At 43.5% G+C, this 20,898-nt stretch overlaps 1 protein-coding gene across 2 annotated transcripts in view; it reads left to right on the top strand.

The window, feature by feature from the left end:
- LOC149317722 (rho GTPase-activating protein 39-like) overlaps window positions 1–20,898 on the top strand; it is a 244,710-nt gene that overhangs the window by 173,785 nt on the left and 50,027 nt on the right. For both annotated transcript variants that reach the window (XM_089518076.1, XM_089518075.1), the window contains exons 4-5: window positions 5,869–7,264; window positions 16,419–16,980. In XM_089518076.1, the coding sequence (XP_089374202.1) occupies window positions 5,869–7,264; window positions 16,419–16,980 (1,958 nt within the window). The remainder of the gene's footprint in view (window positions 1–5,868; window positions 7,265–16,418; window positions 16,981–20,898) is intronic.

Raw genomic sequence — 20,898 nt, 5'->3', positions numbered from 1 at the left:
TGGTGTCCTTCCTGGCAACTGGTGCCAGTAGTGAAGCTGCCAAGTCAGTATGGGATCCTCTCTCCTCTCCTTCCCCAACTCCTGGATTGTTCAACAAATCTTGGAGAGCTCAGAGCAAAATCCACAGGGGCTGCTAAGTGTTGCTGGGAGCTGATGAGCCCCTGCGTGTCTTCAAAAGACCGCTTGCTTTCTCCATGTGATGTTGATGCTCCTCTTCTTTGAATCCCACAAGCAACCAGACGTGCTTCTTTGCAAGCCCCCACTACCCAATAATTCTCCTTTTCTTATCCATTGACATTTAATCGGGCCATATCTGACACCATTATTCTCAGTTCTCTCTCTCTCATTTGAGAACGAATCCAGACATCAGATCAAACTGTTGTACGAGTTTCCAGTCATAAATGAATCAGGGATTAGAGCTGCTTCCCTGTCTTCATCCTGTCTCTGCTCAGCATAAGAACAGCCTTATAGCTGGATCAAATCAACGGCCAATTTAGTATAAAGATGGCAATTTCATAAGGCTGTCCATCTCTATAATTGGTCACCTTTTATTCAGCTTTTTAAAAAACTGCCATTTATCTTGTGTGCCTTCACATCATTTCTGACTTTTTTACAGTGCTGAAAGGCTGGTAAATTCTTAATCTCTTGAATAGTAGGAGGTTGTCATTTATCTTCCCATTATGGCATTATAAGCCTTTCACCCACCCAAGAGCACTGAGAAACACTTTATACTGCTGTTTATGATGACTGCTACTAGTACTATCAGTATGATCATTATACAACGAAATCCACAAAAGAGGGATACTTTTCTTGGCCAACCAAAATGCATTAAATACATTAGGCAAGCTTTCAAAGCTTCACCAGCTTCTTCATCAGGTGAAGATGTTAAAAATCATACAGGAGAAGAAAAGTACAGAATCATCCAAAATCCACAAAACAGTGATACCCTTATTGGGACAACCAAAATGCACACTATACAGACCCCCTTGCGAAAATTGAGTTTTGCTTATATCCAAGCCCCATTGGTTTGAATATAGGTGCGTGGCTGTGGGCACGTGCCCCATTGTTTCCCCTTCCATTCGTCCCTTGCACATAAGCGAGGGACATGAATCTGAAGACTGTGAGAACAGAGAGAGGACTGTAATGTGCATTTTGGTTGGCCCCTTAAAGATATCACTGTTTTGTGGAGTTTGGATGATACTATACTTTGCTATTTGGCCAACACAGCTACCCCTAGATATGTTTTCAGCAGAAGAAAGGTGACAATGTCAGAGTCATAGGTGTACATTTTTTTCAGATGTTACTCTCTTGACAGTTATGATGATATTGTGGGATCTCAGTGCAGACAGAGGCAATAAAAGACAGATAATAAAATTTCAAGTCCATTAGCAACAGAAAAGTAACTTCCCTTGACAGCAGAATTGTTTTCTGTTGTTAATGGAGTTGAAATTTTATTACCTGCTATTTATTGACCTTTGTCCCGTGTCCCCAAATGGCCCCAGAAGAAAAGTGGGCTCTGTCTGCATTGAGACCCCTCAATACCATTTTAACTGACAACAGAGTATTTATCTGAGACAAAATGTAGGCCTATGACTCTAACCACGTCAACTTTTTTTTGTCCTGTATGATGTTTAACATCTTTGCCAGATGAAGAAGTCTGTGAAGCTTTGGAAGCTGGCACAATATATTTTCTGCATTTTGGTTGGCCAATAAAGGTATCGCTCTTTAGTGGATTTTGTATTTTTTTGTATTTTGCTGCATGGCCAACATGGCTACCCCAATTATCATCATTATTTATACTCCTGTCTTTCTTTCCAAACCCAAACCAGTAGCTAACTTCTAAGTAAAAGCTTAGTAGTTTAAATGAACAGGCAGCTCTGCAAATTGGAAAGAATGCTGCAATATAGAAATAACACAAACCTAATAACTCTTTCCCTCTAGAAGCTACAATTGGACATAACTAGATCCTATGTTTAAAAGATGTGTGCGGGGAATTCTGGTGCCAACAGTTAGATGACTTTAACATTTATTAGAAAGGGCTCATGCTGTCTGGAAGATACAAAGCATTAGCTTTTGCTGGATGAGGTAAATATCCACAGATAAAGTGGACAGAGAAACGAAAGGGGCAAGTTAAAACCAGGGAATTCCAATTCTGCATTCCATTCATCTCTAAAAGCTGGCTATCACATTTATTAACCATCTTTGATGCAAATGACTAAATGAAATGGCCATGTGAATATTAACAAACATTCCCAGTGGGGACCTGAGCAGTGATGTGTTTGGAGGGATCTCAAAGTGTTTTATGTTGACTTGTTTCATCGGCCATCCTTCCATGGGATGCTCAGCAGTGCTGGAGAAGCTGTTCCGCAAGAGAGTCACTTTGCCTCTACCAATGGTCCCCCAAGTTGCATAGCATGCGAGGAGAGCATTATTTGCTCAAGGGGATGCTCTCAACTCACCCTGGGTTTGAGTGAAGCCCCAGACAACTGGCCAGTGCCCCTTGTAAACAGCCTTGCTGCCAAGGATATAGCTATTGGGGTGGGGGTAAAATTGAGAGCATTGCTCCCCCAAATGAGGATTTTGGCCCATTAAATGAAACCTTCCTTTGGTCCCCAGATTCCCAGCATTCCCAAATGAGACACTGAAAATAGTTCACACATAGAACATATGTATGTTCTCTCACTCTCATTCATTCATACACACACACACTCTGTATATAATATGTGATATATATATATATATACATATACATACATACATATATATATATATATATATATATAGAGAGAGAGAGAGAGAGAGAGAGAGAGAGAAGGAACACACATACATGCTATGCTTGTCTTCCTTTGGTTACTTTTCCTCCCCTTCTTTTTGGACGCATTATCCATTTTTCTAAATGGTAAATTGACATTTTAAGTTACTGTAATACTAGAAATTTGAGGACTGGAGGGAAATTTCAGATGGGTTAGTATTTTTATTTGGCTGGTAGCTACTCTCCTGCTAGTTATTCAAGAGTAGCTTCTTCCAATCTAATACACTCTAGATGTCTTGGGCTACACAGAACCAACTGGCTGTGGAATTATGGGGCTGGCAGTTCAGCACATGTGGAGAGGACCAGGTTGTGGACAGCTGCACCAGAATATACCTGAATTCATGAGAACTCTATGGCAGAAATGTAGGGGCCCATTTTTGAGACAGTTCCCTGGTGTAAATGTTCACTTCCAGGGCAACAGGCACAAATGTTATTGTTCTAGAACTTTTGGTAGTTTTAAAGAATTAATGCTGCTGAGCAAAGATCATACAAGGATTATAATTATTTCTGTTCATGAAATATTAATTGGGAGCAGAGAATAAAACCTCTGGCTTTGCAGCAAATTCCAATTAAGACTCCAAAATGCTTAACTTGAGGGTATATTACTAATTGTAAGGAGGGTCTGGAATCTAGACGGCCCAGATTCAAGTGTTTCTGTCTTTCTTTTCTTTTTCTTTCACAATAGTTATTCCAGGAGAATGCATGTTTCTGTGAACTTGGTGTACATCAAAAGGCATGGGTCTGCTATAACAAAGGCCAGGTTCTTATGTGTGAATAGCCAGAATATGGTATGGTAAGGTGCAAGAAAGAGGAGGAGGCAGAAAGCTTCTAGTTTCCTCTTTCCAGGATCTTTTCTGCCCTTCCACGCTTGGCTGAGAACCAAACAGCAGTCAGATTATTTCAAAATAATGATCCTTCTAGCAAGGCCTGCCTCCTTAAGTATCAGTTCTGTCAGAAGATTTAAAGATCCAGATTCATGCTGGCATGTTTTAGAGGTTATGACTTTGTCTCAATGAGTAGCCAGGGTCAGTGTGTGCCCAGGTCTGAGAGCCACCTTCAGAGCCAAATAAATTAGTAGGGTAGTATGACACTGGCCCCAGGTTTACACATTGACAGTTGACCATCCCTAAAAGGGTCTCAGGTAGGAGGGCTGGTATAGGCTTCTCTGCATGTGATCGTGGGAAGCCATGGCCCAGCAGAATTAACCAGTGCTTCTCAGGCTGTCTAATGTGCTCAACTGGCTGTCCTTTCCCCCCTGTTGTGCCATGAACAGGTACTATGCTTGTGGCCAGTGGTTATATCTGTTTCTCCATTTCCTCAAAACTTTTCATGGACCAGTAGTCAATGATTCATGGACTGGTATCAGTTCAGGGACCACCACTTTGAGTAGCACTGGAATAGATAGATACTGTACATCTTGTGCTAGATAGACAGAAAAACTTCCACGTATTGAGAAAACAGAAGCTGGATGGTCCTCTGTCAGGAGTGCTTCGATTGTGTATTCCTGCATGGCAGAATAGGGTGGAACTGGATGGCCCTTGGGATCTCTTCCAACTCTAGGATTCTATCAACCCAACTTATTATAAGGCAGTATGCAAAGGGATCTTGTAGCACCTTTGAGACTAACTGAAAGAAAGAAGTTGGTACCATGAGCTTTCATAGACTTGAGCCCATTTCCTCAGATAAATGGAAGTAGGCTCAAGTCTACAAAAGTTCATGCTGCCAACTTCTTTCTTTCAGTTAGTCTTAAAGTTGCTACAAGATACCTTTGCATACTAACTTTCCAGACTAGCAAAGCCATGTCTTTGAATTCTACAATCTTAGTATAAGACACTGTCCTGTGTTCAGTTGGCAGGCAGCAGAAAGCTCTTCTGAAACTGTAGCCTGAAATATACAGAAGAATACAAAATCCTGGCCTGCAATGGCGCCAGCTTCTCCCAGACCCAGAGCCTTTCTTATACGGAATCAAGAACAAGGCTGGGATTCATATGTCAGGTTCCCTGTTGCTGCTGAGTTGACTTGAAGTTTAGGACAATGCTACTTAAAGTGAAGGTCCATGGACCAGAGCTGGTCCACAGGCCATTAGTTATGAGTCTCTGCCAAGTTTCCAACAGAGAAAGAACTTGTTGTAGTCAGTGGGCACAAACATGGTAGTTCTCCCTGGAGTCTTGGGAAAAAAACATTCCCAACCCCCCACATCAGGAAGCTGAACTGGTTTAGGAAGAGTCCTGCCCCAAATATCTCAACTAAGCTGAATCCTGATTGCATTGTGCTATGTAGAGAGACTAAGTAGGGGAGGATATGCAGGTTGAGATGTGATACAAAAGGCAGTTCCAAAGAGAGAAAGAAGAGAAACTCACCAAGCAATAGTTGATTTTGACTGTCACTTACTTATTGGGCCTATTGAAGATCTTTGTTGTATCAGCAAGAATGCATTTGTGTTGGTTTATTACATTGAGCATGGTGCTAGTGGTTTTTAGTTTGTTTCTTGCTACTCAGTGGCTGCATCCGATGAAGATAAGGTTTCTCTCTTACTCACCACCACTTCTCTTCTTTCCTTTCTGTGGAAAGAATTTTATACACAAGGACTTTAGACACAAGCCACATATTCCACAGCAGCACCTCCTTTGACCCATGAATTCCACTCTCTTCACAGTTTCTGTATATGTTGTACATATTATCTTGTTATTGTATTACAAACATTCCCCTTTTACCACAATGGTTGAGTTTTCAAAATAAGTGACAAAGCCACAACTCACATGCTTAAATAAGCCAGTGTTCCTTCCTGCTTCCTTCATTTTGGTGTGTTGTGATTATTCCAAATGCTTCAACATGTGTTCACTCTGAAAACAGTGAGGTTCCAGTCCATGTAAATGAACTTTCTTCTTGTAAGTTCTGTGAGCAGGTTCTGTGTCCTGTTTGTTTATTCTTATTACAGAGACTAGCACACAGACAGTATAGAGGACTAACAAGAATGTATGTCTTATGAAAAGATGGTTCTTGCGTTGTGCCTCCTCCCTGACTGCTGCCTTGTGCTCTCTCTTTCCTTTGCTCAGGGCATCATCTCTCAGGTGGAACACGGGGACGAAGGAACGGATGCTCATCAAGGTGACAGACCGTGAGCCCAGTTTCCTCATGCACCAAGGCAATGGCTACACCTCGGAAAACCAGCAGGGCACTCGATCGCGTAGGCCATCAGGCGGCCAGCCATCCCCTAACCTCCAGACTTTTACCCCCGATTCGGACAACTCTGTCTTCTTCCCAGACAGGAAGCAGTCACCCTTCCTGAAACGAGCGGACCATGTGGGCAGTTGCTCCCCGCTGCTGGGGCGGGGAGAGTCCTTTTGCTCCCCACTCCAAGCCCAGCACCGAAAGCACTCCAGCGAGTCCCAGCCCTCTTCCCCACGGTATGCCTATGAACCCCCTTTGTATGAGGAACCTCCTATGGAGTATCAGGCCCCCATCTATGATGAGCCGCCTGTGGATATGCAGTTTGAGGCGAGTGGGAGCTACAAAGCTGGCTCACCCCAGAAGTCTCCCATCCGTAAGCCCCATCCCTTCCTTCAGTCACCCAAGCAGGGCCCTAACTCCCCTTACCAGCAGCTGGTGTTGACCAAGCAGAAAGGTCCAGACCGGTTTATGAGCTTGGAGTATAGCCCTGCCGGCAAGGAGTACGTCCGGCAATTAGTCTACGTTGAGCAGTCGGGCTCCAGCCCCAAGATGAAAACAGGTCTCCGCCACAAATATTCTCCAAACCCAATTGGTGGCTCCTACTCCCTCCAGCACAGCCCTTGCCTGATGAGGGACCAGCGGTTGGAGGTCAAATCTGGGGACTACAGCAGCATGGAAGGGGCTGACATTCGGCACAGTCCCCCGGTCAGCCAGGCCTCGCAGGGCGAGGACTCCATGTCATGGTCCAGCCAGCAGAACACCATGTCCTCCACTGGTTATTCCCCAGGCAGTCGCAAGCGGAAGAGCAGGAAGCCCTCTCTCTCCTATGACCCCAATGCCTCCTCCACTGACGGCTCTGGGGAGCGGGAGGAAGGCCTGCCAGAGGAGAGGCCCCCGTCCAGTTGCAGCAGGCCCCAGATGAACCGCATGGAGAGCAGGTCCGTAGAAGCTGAATCGACCCGGGGCTTTCCGGAGCCCTTCTTGGCCCAGGCTCGGCTGGCTTGGGAGGCCCAGCAAGCTCATTTTCACATGAAGCAGCGAAGCAGTTGGGATTCCCAGAAGGATGGCTCAGGCTACGAGAGCGATGGGGCCGTGCCGCTACCAATGCCGGGGCCGGTGGTGCGGGCTTTCAGTGAGGACGAGGCTCTGGCCCAGCAAGAGAATAAGCATTGGAAGCGGAATACCTTTGAGAAGCTGGGTTTCCCACAGATCCTGTTGGAGAAGAGTGTGTCTGTGCAGACGAACCTGGCTTCACCTGAACCCTACCTGCATCCATCCCAGGTAAGATGGACAAAATAGAAAGTGACTAGTAATGACCAAAGGTGCAGTTTTCTAGAAGGGTTTTGCTGGTCTCAAGACAGAGTTGGAGACACATAACAAGTATTTTTATTTCCGTGCAGAAGAGGGGCATGGCCTAATGTTCAGTGCTGCTAAAAGTGATGGTCCATGAACTATTGGCTCCGGGTCTACAGCAGGATTCTAGGAAAGAAAAGAAAAAACAGTTTTAGCCAACAGGCACAAATATGGGGCTGATTTCTAACAGATGCAGAGGGGAAATCTGCTGGTCCTCAAAATCAGATAGTTTAAGAAGCATGGCTTCAATTTTTCAAAGATAGAGCCGTGTTAGTCTGTAGAATCAGTATGTTAGCCTTTGAGACTAACTGAAAGAAATAAATTGCCAGCATGAGTTTTCATAGGCTTCAGTCTACTCAACTTTTGTTTCTGAAATTACTGTTTTTGATGAAGCTGAACTAGTTGTAGAAAAAGAGCATTGCTCAAAAATTGTTCTGATGTAGTTCAATAGTCTTTTATTCCTCTGCCTTCTGTTCCTTCTTGGCATTGTTTATCATCTTCTTTGCCCTCACTGACCCTCAGCCTCATTTACCTACCTTGCTACTGGATTTCTTGGCTCTGATGGCCCATGCCAGTTTTATCAATGGTGCCATTGATTCCCATAAGCAGAATTGCATGCCTTTCCACCGGTCAGTCAGATAAAAATGGACAGTGGCAAAGGTTGAGGCTGAGAGCAAATGAGGGCAAGGAAGGACAATGATGGCAAAAATAGGCTGCCAGAGTAGGTGGGATGGAAGCAAGTTATAATTGGATTTGGCAGAGAATGAGATCTTTTGATGCTTTGGCGTCTCCTATTAAACTTTATAGGAGTCTTCTTAGATGAAGGCGTTTACAGGGATTTTCTGGTGAATCAGAGAACCAGTCCACATTTGCAAACTATGACTAGGAACAATGTGACAGTGATTAAACTATGCCTTTCCTTGCTCCACTCTTCACACATTTTTTGTTTTAACAACCAGCAGAAAGGTCAGTGCATAATGCATGTTGAAAAGTCACCTGCACAATATACCAAAGCCATAAATAATAATTAATAAAGAGAGAAAACAACACCTTTTTTCAACTTTTATTATTGCTGTTAGGTGCCTTGCAGTGGACTAAGACTTGATAGAATTTTCTTGGCCAGATGTATGGAGGAGGTTTACCATTGCCTTCCTCTAAGTCTGAGAGGGTATAACTTTCTCAGGGTCACCCAGTGGGATTCCATGTTTGCTCAGGAGTTTGGACCAGCACTTAAACCATCACACCATGCTGATGCTTGCTTTACTAATTAGATTTAGTTAGGATTGTTATGTGGTGGTAGTTCTTTCTAAAATTCCCAGTGTTGAAGAAATAGAATATATTTGAAAAAAGTGATTTATCCTAGAATCATGTACAAACTGGGACCATCATCGCCTTGACTAAATTCAGATGCAAAATCAATAATAAAATCTTGGTGGTTTTGGGGAGCCCTTTCTTCCCAGTGCCCCCCAAATTGAAAACAGAGAGCCTTTTGAGGGCTTTTCGGTAACTTTAAGAGACATTGCATCACTTCCAGTTGCACTGAGAAGAAGATGGTGGCCTGATTTAAATGGTATTTTGCTATTGCTCTGTAGAAATAATGTAGCTGAAAAAGTGTCCCAGACAACCTAAAAAAGATTAAAAGACAAACAAGCAGGTGATAAATGTGGTGCCTGCTGCAACAGGTATAGTTGAATGTGTGCTGAGCTGTGATAACTGCCTCAAAGGTTTTCACTAACCATGTTGAAAGCACTGCTGAGAAAGACACCATGGTGTTTAAGACGCTGGTAGTGAGAAGATCTAGCAGGACGCAAACAGTGAAAATGTGTCTGAAAATACCTTCCCAACTGTAGGTACTCGAATGCAGGTTCACCTGTAGCTTACAGCAGAAGAACAGTGAGTTTTTGGCACCACAAACTGCAGGACTGTGAGTGAAAGGAAAAGCTGGAGCTATTGGCAGGGCCTGTTTTCCTATCCCAAATTCTGCAGGATTATTATTAACAAGTTGAGATCTACTAAGTCTGTCTGTATTTGAACCCCAGATGACTCTTGGGATGTACTTCTGAGGACATCTGCTGAAATCCTTCCAGTGTTTATCTGATGATGTAAAAGGGGATGTAAATATTGGACCATTTCATTTTCGAAAGCAAGGAGGAATAATTTTTGCAGTTTCCTGCGCTCAGTGGGAGAAAATGAATATTTCTTTGCAGTTCTCACTTGGTGTTCTCACATCCCAAAAGTGTTTGGGTAAAATTATCCTGTGCATAAATACATGTGATGGTATTTTTCCATGATAATTGTGGTTTTGTGCAAAAAACATTGTTTCTAAATAGCGTCTTTTTTTGTATGTACAAAATTGCTACAAAATGTGTGTACAAAACTGCAAAAAAAGAGCAGTCTTGCACAAAGACCCCATGTGCCTATCTGGAAACGGTTTCTGTGTAAAAACTAAATTTTTCATGCCAAACCCCCACTGTTTCCAGAAATGCACTTTTTGTATGCGTGGAGGATTATTGTACCAAACCCCCATGTATACTTCTGAGAGCAGTGTTCTGTGCATGAAAAAAATGTTTTTCACACCAAATTTTAGATAGTCTGTTTTTGAAATGTAAATTGCCCCTTCTTGCATAAAAACAAGAGTGACTTTGCACACAAAAAAACACACCACATGGCTATCTGGATGCATTTTGTGTGTGGATGAAACCTCTCTAGTTACACACAAAACCAACATATACAAAATAGGCTTCTGTGCAGAATAATTACCTGAATCACTTCAGGATGCATAAATTCTGGATGAAAACTGCAAAATTCTGGCCCCGTGTTATCCTTCCCGACAGACTTTCCTAAGTTGAGTTTCCCTTGTCCAGAATTCTGCAATGTGAAATACTCCAAAACCCAAATAAATGAATCAATGATTCGAAAGTGGCTGAGATAGTAGCACCTTTACTTTCAGATGGTTCAAATGTGCACAAGCTTTCCTTCATGCTCAAAATTATTAGAAAAGTTTTGTATAAAGTTACCTCCAGGCCATGCGTATAAGGAGCATATGAAACATAAATGAATTTTATATTTAGACTTGGGTCCCATCCTCAAGAAAGCTCATTAAGTATAAAAGGCAAAAGATTTATACGATTAAGTATATGCAAATATTCCCAACTCCAAAAACAATCCCAAATACTTGTCATCCCAAACATTTTGGATAAGGGAGAATAAACTCTTATTGAATAATAAAATTGAATAACCGTGAATAATCTCTTCATTCCTGTTGTCCCAGCCTGAAACGTTATGTTTCTTAGCTGACATGCCCTGTCGTAATTGGTATGAAGAACTGACCTCAGGATTTTTTTTCTCTCTCTAGAAATAAAACAGCCATTTTGAATGTCAGCCCTTTAAAGAAACGACATGCAATGAGTAATGCAATGATTAAACGTAGCTTGCCAGGATCCCCAAATCTTTGGCATACATGCATAGATTCTGAACTGTGTCGCCTTGTTTCTCACCTCTGATCTTGGCAGCACTGAGCAGCTGACATTTAAAGGAAGTTACCCAAAAAAGCCCATGGAAGAATAGCTCAAAAGCTCTTGATTCTGGGAAATGAAAGACTGTCGCCGAATAGCATGTGGAGGAAACAGGGTTTCAAAGAAGCTGGGATGAGTCATACTTTGAGCGTTCTGACATCCAGCGTAGCATCAATGGCTCTGACCCAGTATTTCTCTCCCCCGCCTCCCCTCTTTCTGATTCATAAAGGCACCCTGGAAATTTTCCTCGCTCGGTTTATTCATTGAGGCCAGAAATTTGAATCTGCCCTTTTTCTTATTTTAGAAAGCATATCCTCCCAGTTCCCTTCATAGGGCATCATCTATTGCAAACAATTCAAGTTCCTGCAAAAATGGTTCTTTGCTCAGCATTGCTCCCTGGATGGAACAGAGAGATTTATCAGAGGAAAACTGAGCTGGAGAAATCAGCAGGAAGGGTCTATCTGGGCTCCCAAAAGTTACCCTGGCTCAGGTTTTTGACAGCTAAGGGAAGAACCATAGATCCGTGGCACAGATCGTGCTTGGCATGCAGAATGTCCCAGCCTGAGTCCCCGTCATCTCCAGTGGAAAGGACCAGGTAGTAGCCACTGATGGAAAACCCTGAGAACCTGGAGAGTGACGGCCCATTTGTGTAAAAGACTAAATCGACTAACAACTGAGTCTGAATAAGACAGCTTCCTGTGTGCCTATCATGCTTAGGGGAAGGCAATTACACAGATGTGGGGCAGCCTTCAAAAAGACTTCTCTGCATACCGTTACCACTTAGTTTGTGTCTACACTACAGAATCAATGCAGTTTGACACCGCTTTCATGGCCATGGCTCAATACAGTGGAATTCTGGGGTTTGTCATTTTGTGAGATGTTTAGTATCCTCTGTCAAACCCCAGGATTCCATAGGATGCAGCCATGGCAGTTAAAGCGGCAAGAGGTCAGATGTGGAAATGTTGGCACACTGGCACACTCAGGGGTGTAATAACGAGGAAGAGCATAGCTAGCACATATCCAAATGGTGTGTGTGTGTGTGTGTGTGTGTGTGTATTGGGTGAGTGGGAGTGAGGAGAGAAGAGTGTAGTTTACTGATGGATCAGATCAGGTTGGGCAATTGAATGGAGACAAGAAAAGGTGAACCATGTCAACTGAGCTCAAGTAGAACCTAACAGTCAAGAGTGGGGTCTTCATGGTGACAGGCCCTTCTATTCGGCAACTTAGATAGTTGGGGGAAATGAGCTGTGTGTTGAGCCTTATCTGTTGTGAGCCAGTCCTACCCCATCACCATGGTGTCTTTCTTGACAATGTACCTGTTCAGGTTCAAAGCAACACACTCATTCTTCAGTGTATTGTGTGGATGGATAAGCAAGACAGGAGGTATGGGAAGCGGATTCGTGATTATTCATTCTCAGATTTTAAAAAAAAACAGTTTTTAAAGCTGACAGTTGGGAAACCCTGTTAAGAATAACAGACAAATTAGAATTTAGCAATTTCCTCTTGATATTTGATGTCTCAAAGTGTTGCAGATGCGGGTTTTTGTTGCAAGCCTCTTCTTTTCTGTGGGGAAAAAAGGATTTCCTATATAGAAAATGCTATTTCCTTTAAATAGTGATTTTATGCAGAAAACAACATTTTCCCCCCGCCAGAATAATTCCTGCAGCACTCTTTGGGACATTTAAATACGAAGAGCATGCTGCAGAGGAATGCTCACAATGAGGAGGAAATTACTGTAATTATTCATTCTTGCATGCAAGGACAAAATGGTGGAGGATTTGCATCCAAGACCATGGAAGCCTCCAAGGTTTCTGGAAAGATTACTCAGAATGGGTGAGCATTAATTCCTTGCTCTCCCTTGGCTTACTTCTTAGACAGACCTGAGCCTCTCTTTGGGTATGGTTGTCTAAGGGCTGCTAGAGGATTGGGAATCTCCCTGCTCTATGGAGATTTTCACATGGGGAAAAGGGACAGGAGCATAGTGGGATGATTTTCAGATGATTTCATGTGACATTGCAATAATCGCAAGATTATCCTGCGAATAAAGGGGAATTCTAGTGCCAGTTTTCAGTTAACAGTACTTTCTCATGAATGAAAAGCTGCACTAGGATTCCTCTTTATTCGCGGGATAATGGTGTGATTATTGCGACATCATGTGACATTGTTTGAAAATTTTTGCACAATTGTGCGATAGTAACAGGAGCATCCCGCTATGCTCCTGTCACTTTTCCCCGTGTTAAAATCTGCATTTTTTCATGGCCAAATCCTTGAGCCTCTGTTTGCCCTCTTTCTTCTCCGCATCTCCCATTTTCCACCAAGATTTTGGGTTGCTCAACTCAGTATCTGCTGTATGGCTTCTTTCCACAGCAATTTGTAGTTCCAAAACCCTTCAAGCTTCTCCCTCCCCATATTAACAGAGTATCTGATTTATTATAAGCTTTATCCAGAGTCCTCTTCTCTCCTGTTTGGTTGCTCAAAGTTTGTCAGTGTTTGGAGATGATTTAATGCCTCTTGGCTTCTTTCATGGCATTTTGCCCCAATCCACTGGGAATGGATGAGGAAAGCAGCTTCAGCAGGAGATTTGAAGGTGACTTTAAAAGCCATAAACCCTGTCAGAGTTTGTGTAATTTGGGAAAGAAAAAAAAGCCATGGCAAATAATTTTATGGATCTGTTTGTAAGGAGAAGATAATAGAGTGTATATATCTTTAACTCTTGTTCCTAGTGATCTAGGTAGAGAGATAATTTCATCTGGGTATGGACTGTCACTTGAAAATGTATAGATTGCCTGAAGTAATGTACAGAGGAGCTGAGCTATTGCCAAGAGCAAAGATTGCTTAGCTGAGCTCCAGCAAAAATGATCTTTATTTATGAATAATGTTGGTTTGATAGTGTTGGCTTTTAGTGTGTGTGTGTGTGTGTGTATTTCAAGCACACAAAGTTATTTGATGCCAAGTTAGACCTAACTGGACCCAAACAACAGACTATGGCCCAGTACAGACGGGCCTCGTGGCATGTCTTGATGATGTGCTAGGATTGCCTTGGGGCGTCGCTTACAGACAACACCGCAACGCTAGTATGTCTTCCGTACGTCAAAATGGTGGTGCCCTGTATAGATGGGTGCCGCCATTTTGCCGCGATGGACACCTAGCGTCTGCACGTCGTGGCACCATAATGATGTCACGAGTGTGCCATTGGCGCACTGCGGCATCATTATGACACAGAAAAAAGAACCCGCTTTTTGTGGGTTCCTTTTGCTCTGTGAGGGAGCTGTGTGGTTTGTCCGCTGTGGCTTCCTTGCGGAGCAAACCAGGGCGCCGGCAGACCACCCTTTTTGGGCGGTCTGTACTGGGCCTTTAATTCTGAAAGATTCAATAAAACAGTTTTATGTTACACACACACACACACACACTGTTTTATTGAATCTTTCAGAATTATAGTCAGTTGTGTGAGAGGTTTTTAAATGTATGATTTTGCACTCAACTTTGAAGAAAAATTAATATTTTGTAGTACCTGGTGTAATGGAGCAGAATGAAAGAGAAGGCAAGGGAAGATGAATTCATGGAAGGTGCATGGTTCTGGGGGCTGGGCACATGCTTAGCATGCATACAGTTTCAGCTCTAGTTCCCAGAATGTCCACCTAAAAGGACCCTGGCTAAGCAGGAAAGACACTTGCTGGAGAGCAGAGAGGCCTGGGCTGGAGTCAGAGTAGGTTGTATGAGTCTTGATGGACATAGGGAAGATGCCTTAGACCAGTGAGCCATTTCAGCCAGTGTTTGTCATCTCTGGCTTTCAACTGTTCTCAAGAGTTCCAGGCAGGAGTCTTTTCTTGGTTCTACTTTGGGTTCCTTGGCATTCATCAGATGGTCTTCCATCCAAGGACTATCCAGGCCTGAACCTGATTAACCTCAGAATTGACACCGGGTGTATTCACAATGGTATGGTTAGGTCTAACTTGGCATCAAGCAACTTTGTGTCCTTACAAACATCTTCATGGGAGGGTGATACATTAGCTTAGAGCAGAAAAAATCTGAAGGTCATTTTCTTAACCTGAATTACATTTGTAAAAAAAAACCCAATTGGAATCCATGTCTTCTTGATACTCCCGGTCTTGGAATCTGTTTAAAAGGTTTAGAAAAACAGTCAATGCTGGTTAATGTTTTAATTTGATGCTGTAATTAGCAATTATATACGCTTGTCAGCATTGAATATTAAAATCCAGGTTATAGACTGACATTACTGATTTTTAATACCAAATTTAAAATTTGACAATACATATATTGTTATAGTGAAAGTAATTCCTGGAGGCTAAGCCCATCATGTCATCAGTAATTATCAAATCCAGAATACTAAACTGCTGATGATAGTTATTCACGGTCTGAGGCTGACATCTGTCCCATCTGTAGCTTCCCAATTTGAGACAGATAGACTCTTGAGTTTGAAGGGGCCTCAAGGGCTATCTAGTCTAACTCCCTGCCATGCAGGACTGCACAACTACATCACTTCAGAAAGATGCCCACCCAACATGTGCTTAAAAACTTCCAACGATGGAAACCACCTTCCAAGGCAGTCTGTTCCGCTTTTGAACAGTTCTTACAGTCAAGAAGTTCTTCCTAATCTTTAGGTGGGATCCCTTTTCTTATAATTTGAAGCGGTTGGTTTGCATTCTAGTCTCCATAAAAGTAGAAGACAGATTCAGCCTCAGGCCTTCTCCATGCAAAGGTCCAAAACAGTGGTCTAAACCCAATTGTTAGTTTTGACTAAAGTGAGCCAATGAATCAATTGGATTTACCTGTGTGTTGACTCACCATACAGTAATTGATTCAATTGTGTTATTCTAGTTGGGATTAACTAACACAATTCCAGCTATCCACTCCCCTTGAAGTACTTTGTAATACATTTGGCCCTCCACATTTGCGGCTTTGACTTTTACGGATTTGATTATTTGCGGTTTTGATTGATATGTTCTCTCTATGGATCTCTTCAGTCCCCCAGGACAATTCTGTTGGAAGTTGACCATAGAGTTGTGTTGGATAACCTAGAAGTTCCTAGAGAAAACACTTCTCTGGGCATTTGTAGGTCCTGCAGCATGAGTCTGTGATCAACTCCTGTCAGATGTTGACCATAGAGTCGCACTGGAGGAACTGGAGATTCCTAGAGAGGCATGCTCTTAGGTAAAAAGAATGGAGGTTTTTTTAATTTGTGGTTTTTCCACATATACAGTGGTCCTTCACTCCTGACCCCAACGAATATGGAGGGACCACTGTAATTAATAGCCCGTACCACAAAGCTGAATTACAATACATAGAAAATGAGGGGGGGATAGTAATTGATCATGATTGCATGACTGCCATATTGCAGGCTGGCATTTAGAGAAACTCAGTGGAAAACAGAGGAAACACAACTCTGCGAAATAGCCAGTAACGGCCATTTCCAACACACTAGAGAAGAGGGAAGGAAAAGTGGGAGGTGGGTGGAATTCATATTTCCACAATGGTTGATGGTGGTGATCTCTTTTATCGGGGAGACGGTCACCATATTTTTGTTCTCTTGCCCTTGTCTTTCCTAGTCAGAGGATCTTGGCGCCTGTGCACAGTTTGAGAGCAGCAGACAGAACCGGAACATGATGCCTAGCACCAGCTGTGTCTTCCCCACCTTCAACCTGAGGAAGCCTTCCTCAGAGACGGACATTGAGAACTGGGCCTCCAAGCACTTCAACAAGCACACTCAAGGGCTCTTTCGGCGCAAGGTCTCCATCGCCAACATGCTGGCTTGGAGCAGTGAGTCCATCAAGAAGCCCATGATCATGACCACTGACCGCAACGTCAAGAAGGAAGCCTGTGAGATATTCAAACTGATCCAGATGTATATGGGGGACCGGCGGGCCAAGACAGACCAACTCAACGTGGCTCTGGAGATTGCCACCAAAGGCTGGAGCATGCAGGGCCTCCGGGACGAACTGTATATCCAACTGTGTCGACAGACCACAGAGAACTTCCGCTATGAGAGCCTAGCTCGAGGCTGGGAACTCATGTCGATCTGCTTGGCCTTCTTCCCACCCACCCCCAAGTTCCATTCCTACCTTGAAGGGTACATTTACAGGCACATGGATCCAGTGAATGACACAAAAGGTAAGGGCAAGTATGCGGCACAGTTTGCCTCTCTAGAAACAGATCATTCTTTCAGTGTTCCTGACTGGTAGCTGACCCCCGAAGGTGGCAGCCTTTCAAATCAGATGAACCACGATCATTGTTGGTGTTAGCACTGACTCTCCCTACCTAAGGCTTGAGAAAATCCAGCATGGGTATCACACATGAAATAAATTTAATGGGTTTTGGCTAGACCTCAGTTCCCACACATACATATTAATGCAACTTCACACATTTGAGCTTTTTCCACATCTTTTTTCAGATTCTGTTGTTTTATCACCCGGTTAATTCCCTACTACAAACTTGGATGTTGTAGACTGGATGTCCTATCTAATTTCTTGTTGTTATCTGCCCTCAAGTCAGCTGACTTAGGGTGACCCTATCACAGGGATTTTGTGACAAAATGCATTTTGATGTGCTTTGCCATTGCCTTCCTCTGAAGCTGAGAGAGTGTGATTTGCCCAAGGTCACCCAGTGGGTTTCCAGGGCTGAGCAGGAATCCTGGTCTCCAAGAGTCCTAGTCCAGCACTCAACACATCACACTGATTTTCACTTGGGGGATTGTCTTCCTTGATGATGAAATTCCTGTTTCTCTTCCTTTTTGTGTTCTAGTGCATGTTTGTTCCTTGGGACTTGTTAATCTTTCTCAGTGTCACAGTTGGTATCTGCATATCACAAGAAACTTCTAAAATTTATTTATTTATTTATTTAGGAATTTATATCCCGCCCTTCAGCCCTAATGGCTCTCAGGGCGGCTTACAATTATTATTTTTAATCAGACAGTTCCCTGCCCTCAGGCTTACAATCTAAAAGACACGAAACAAAAAGAGAAGGGAATGGTGGAGGGAAAGGGGATGAGGTCCAGTGGATCTTCTCTCCCTCTGAGGCCTGCATCAAGGCAGATGGATTGGAGGGAGGGCTCTTCCTTCTTCCAGGCTAGTCCTGATACCATCTTTCACTTCCTCTTTAGCTTTCTCTCTTAGTTTCATTGTTTTCTGTGTGAGTAAAGGCAAATTAATAGAATAACAACTCTTTAAGGCTCACAAAACTCTGATGATTTGTTTTGCTGTTGTGTTTCCGACTTATGGCAACCCTAAGGCGGCCTACCATGGGGTTTTCTTGCCAAGTTTCTTTCATAAAGGGTTTGCCATTGCTTTCCTCTCAGGCTGAGAGAGTCTTCTTGCCCAGAGTCACCCTCTTTTCCTTTCCTGCCATATTTCTTTAGACTGACTCTCCATAAAGGCTTAATGAACAGTAATGTGGCTTGCTAGAGCCATCTAATGCTTCTAATAATGCTTCTGAACATTCTGTTTTGCAAGCAATTTGCTAGGTGGTTGCTTTTGCCCCACATCATCTAATTGTGATTTGGATGGAGCACTTGGATTGTGTGGTGTGTTTTAGACCAGCCTTTTCCAACATGGTGCCACTAGATTTCTTCTTTGACCTGCTTTCTTTTATGTACTGATACAGACCTACATGGCCATCTCTTTGATAACTTTAGGTTTTTCTCCTGTAGTCATTTTTAATGGTGGCTTATAAAGGAAAATTTCCTAATGGCCTTTGCCCACCATCTGGATTCCAGTGAATTTGGAAAGACATAAATGCTGTCCTTCAATGGGGTTTGAGGGGCAACAGTCACAGAGAGTACTCCCTCAATTATCCTTATCCCTTTCCCACAACTTTAGGGACTAGTTGGAAATGGGAGGTTCCCTCTCCTTTCCAAAGATCTATTTCATTCCTGCCCCGCTAAGTGCATAATTTCCCCTATAAATGTCAGCTTTAGTATGGCAGTCATTGAATCACCAGCAAATCCCCCCTTCTTTCCCCGCTCCTACTTTTGCTGTGCCCTTAAAGCTGGTAATTGGTTATTCTAGGCGCTGTTAACACACACGTAGCTGTTATTCTAAATCATTAAGCACCAAACCGCATACCCAGGCCCTGACTGAAGCCCCCCCATCCCTCCGCTCCCCATCTAATGTTCTCTGCCTGATGAGCAGGAGGAACAAAATGATTTCATTAAACGAGCTGTGAAAATGCATTATTGTGTTGCCGCCTCATGTAGCCCTTGGAGACAGCAGTCCCATTGCTCCCACTGGATGTAACATGTGCTGACCTCTCCAGAAGGTAAAACAGCTGGACTCCATTCAGTTGCAGCCATTGCATCCCAGCACGCCAGTGGAGGTGTGGGATGGAGGCACCACAATAAGAACCCCCACCTCCTTTCCCCACTCTCTACCGGGGCGGCAATAGTCATATTGGGAGAGAATGGCTGCAGCAGAAAGTTGGAGTGTGGAAGGTAAGGGAGAACCAGTACCTTCTCCAGGTTGATTGAGCTTTGTCCCAATCCACAGGATTTGTTCAGGATTCAGTGCATCTGAGGAAGTAAACCACAGAAGCTCATACTGCCAATTTCATTCTTTCAATTATTCTTTACATTCTGATTCTGCAGACTAACATGGCTATCTCTTTGAATTCTTTAGGATTAAACTTACAGGAGCTCCATCCCACATCTAACCTGGCAACCCTGTGCTGACGACAGTAGCAGTCTGGCAGGCAGGGATGCCCAAGGGGCTGGGAAGGCATTTTTGGCTGGTGGGTGTTCTACCTCCAAATCTGCATTGGACTATGACTTTATGGAGACCAGGGTTTGAAACCTCGCTGAAATCCACTGAGTGGCCTTGCACAAATCACACTCTCAGGCTCAGAGGGCACCAAAGGCAACTGCCCCCTGAACAAATCTTGCCAAGAAAACCCCCTGATAGGTTTACCTTAGGGCTGCTGTAAGTCAGAAACAACTTGGAGGACAAAATTGGGAGCATACTTATCAAATTTGCAGATGACACAAAATTAGGGGGAGTAGCTAATACCCCAGAGGACAGGATCAAGATTCAAAATGACCTGAATAGACTAGAAAACTGGGCCATAGCTAACAAAATGAAATTCAACACAGAGAAATGTAACATACTGCACTTAGGGCGGAAAAACGAAAAGCACAGATATAGGTTGGGGGACACCTGGCTGAATGAAACTACGTGTGAAAGGGATCTAGGAGTCCAAGTAGACCATAAGTTGAACATGAGTCAACAGTGCGATGCGGCAGCTAACAAGGCCAATGCGATTTTAGGCTGCATCAATAGAAGTATAGTGTCTAGATCAAGGGAAGTCATAGTGCCACTATATTCTGCTCTGGTCAGGCCCCACCTGGAATATTGTGTCCAGTTCTGGGCACCACAATTCAGAAAGGACATTGAGAAACTGGAGCGTGTCCAGAGGAGGGCGACTAAAATGGTGAAAGGTCTGGAAACCTTGCCTTATGAGGAATGACTCAAGGAGCTGGGGATGTTTAGCCTGGAGAAGAGAAGGTTAAGAGATGATATGATAGCCCTGTTTAAATATTTGAAGGGATGTCATATTGAGGAGGGAGCAAACTTGTTTTCTGCTGCTCCAGAGACTAGGACCCGGAGCAATGGATGCAAACTACAGGAAAAAAGATTCCACCTCAACATTAGGAGGAACTTCCTGAGAGTAAGGGCTGTTCGACAGTGGAACAAACTCCCTCGGAGTGTAGTGGAGTCTCCCTCCTTGGAGGTCTTCAAGCAGAGGCTGGATGGCCATCAGTCAGGGATGCTTTGATTGGGATTTCCTGCATGGCAGGGGGTTGGACTGGATGGCCCTTGTGGTCTCTTCCAACTCTATGATTCTATGAACAACAAGAAGTTGCCTTCTGTAAATGATTCCAAGTCCCTGAGTCACTCAGTTCCTAGGCCAACCCAGGGTCCAGGATTTGTTAAGATGAACCTTACTCTCAGGTGCACCAAAACCTATTGATCACATTGAGATATTAAGCAGGATGTAGCAATAAAATCCAGGGAAGAGGCAAAGTCAGCTTATGTCCCTTAC

This window comes from Sceloporus occidentalis, unplaced genomic scaffold (genome assembly GCF_023333645.1).
Source record: "Sceloporus occidentalis isolate IW3139 unplaced genomic scaffold, rSceOcc1.0.p SCAF_3, whole genome shotgun sequence".
Lineage (NCBI taxonomy): Eukaryota > Metazoa > Chordata > Lepidosauria > Squamata > Phrynosomatidae > Sceloporus > Sceloporus occidentalis.
Note: the sequence above shows the minus strand (reverse complement) of the source record. Positions and strands in the feature narration are given on the sequence as shown.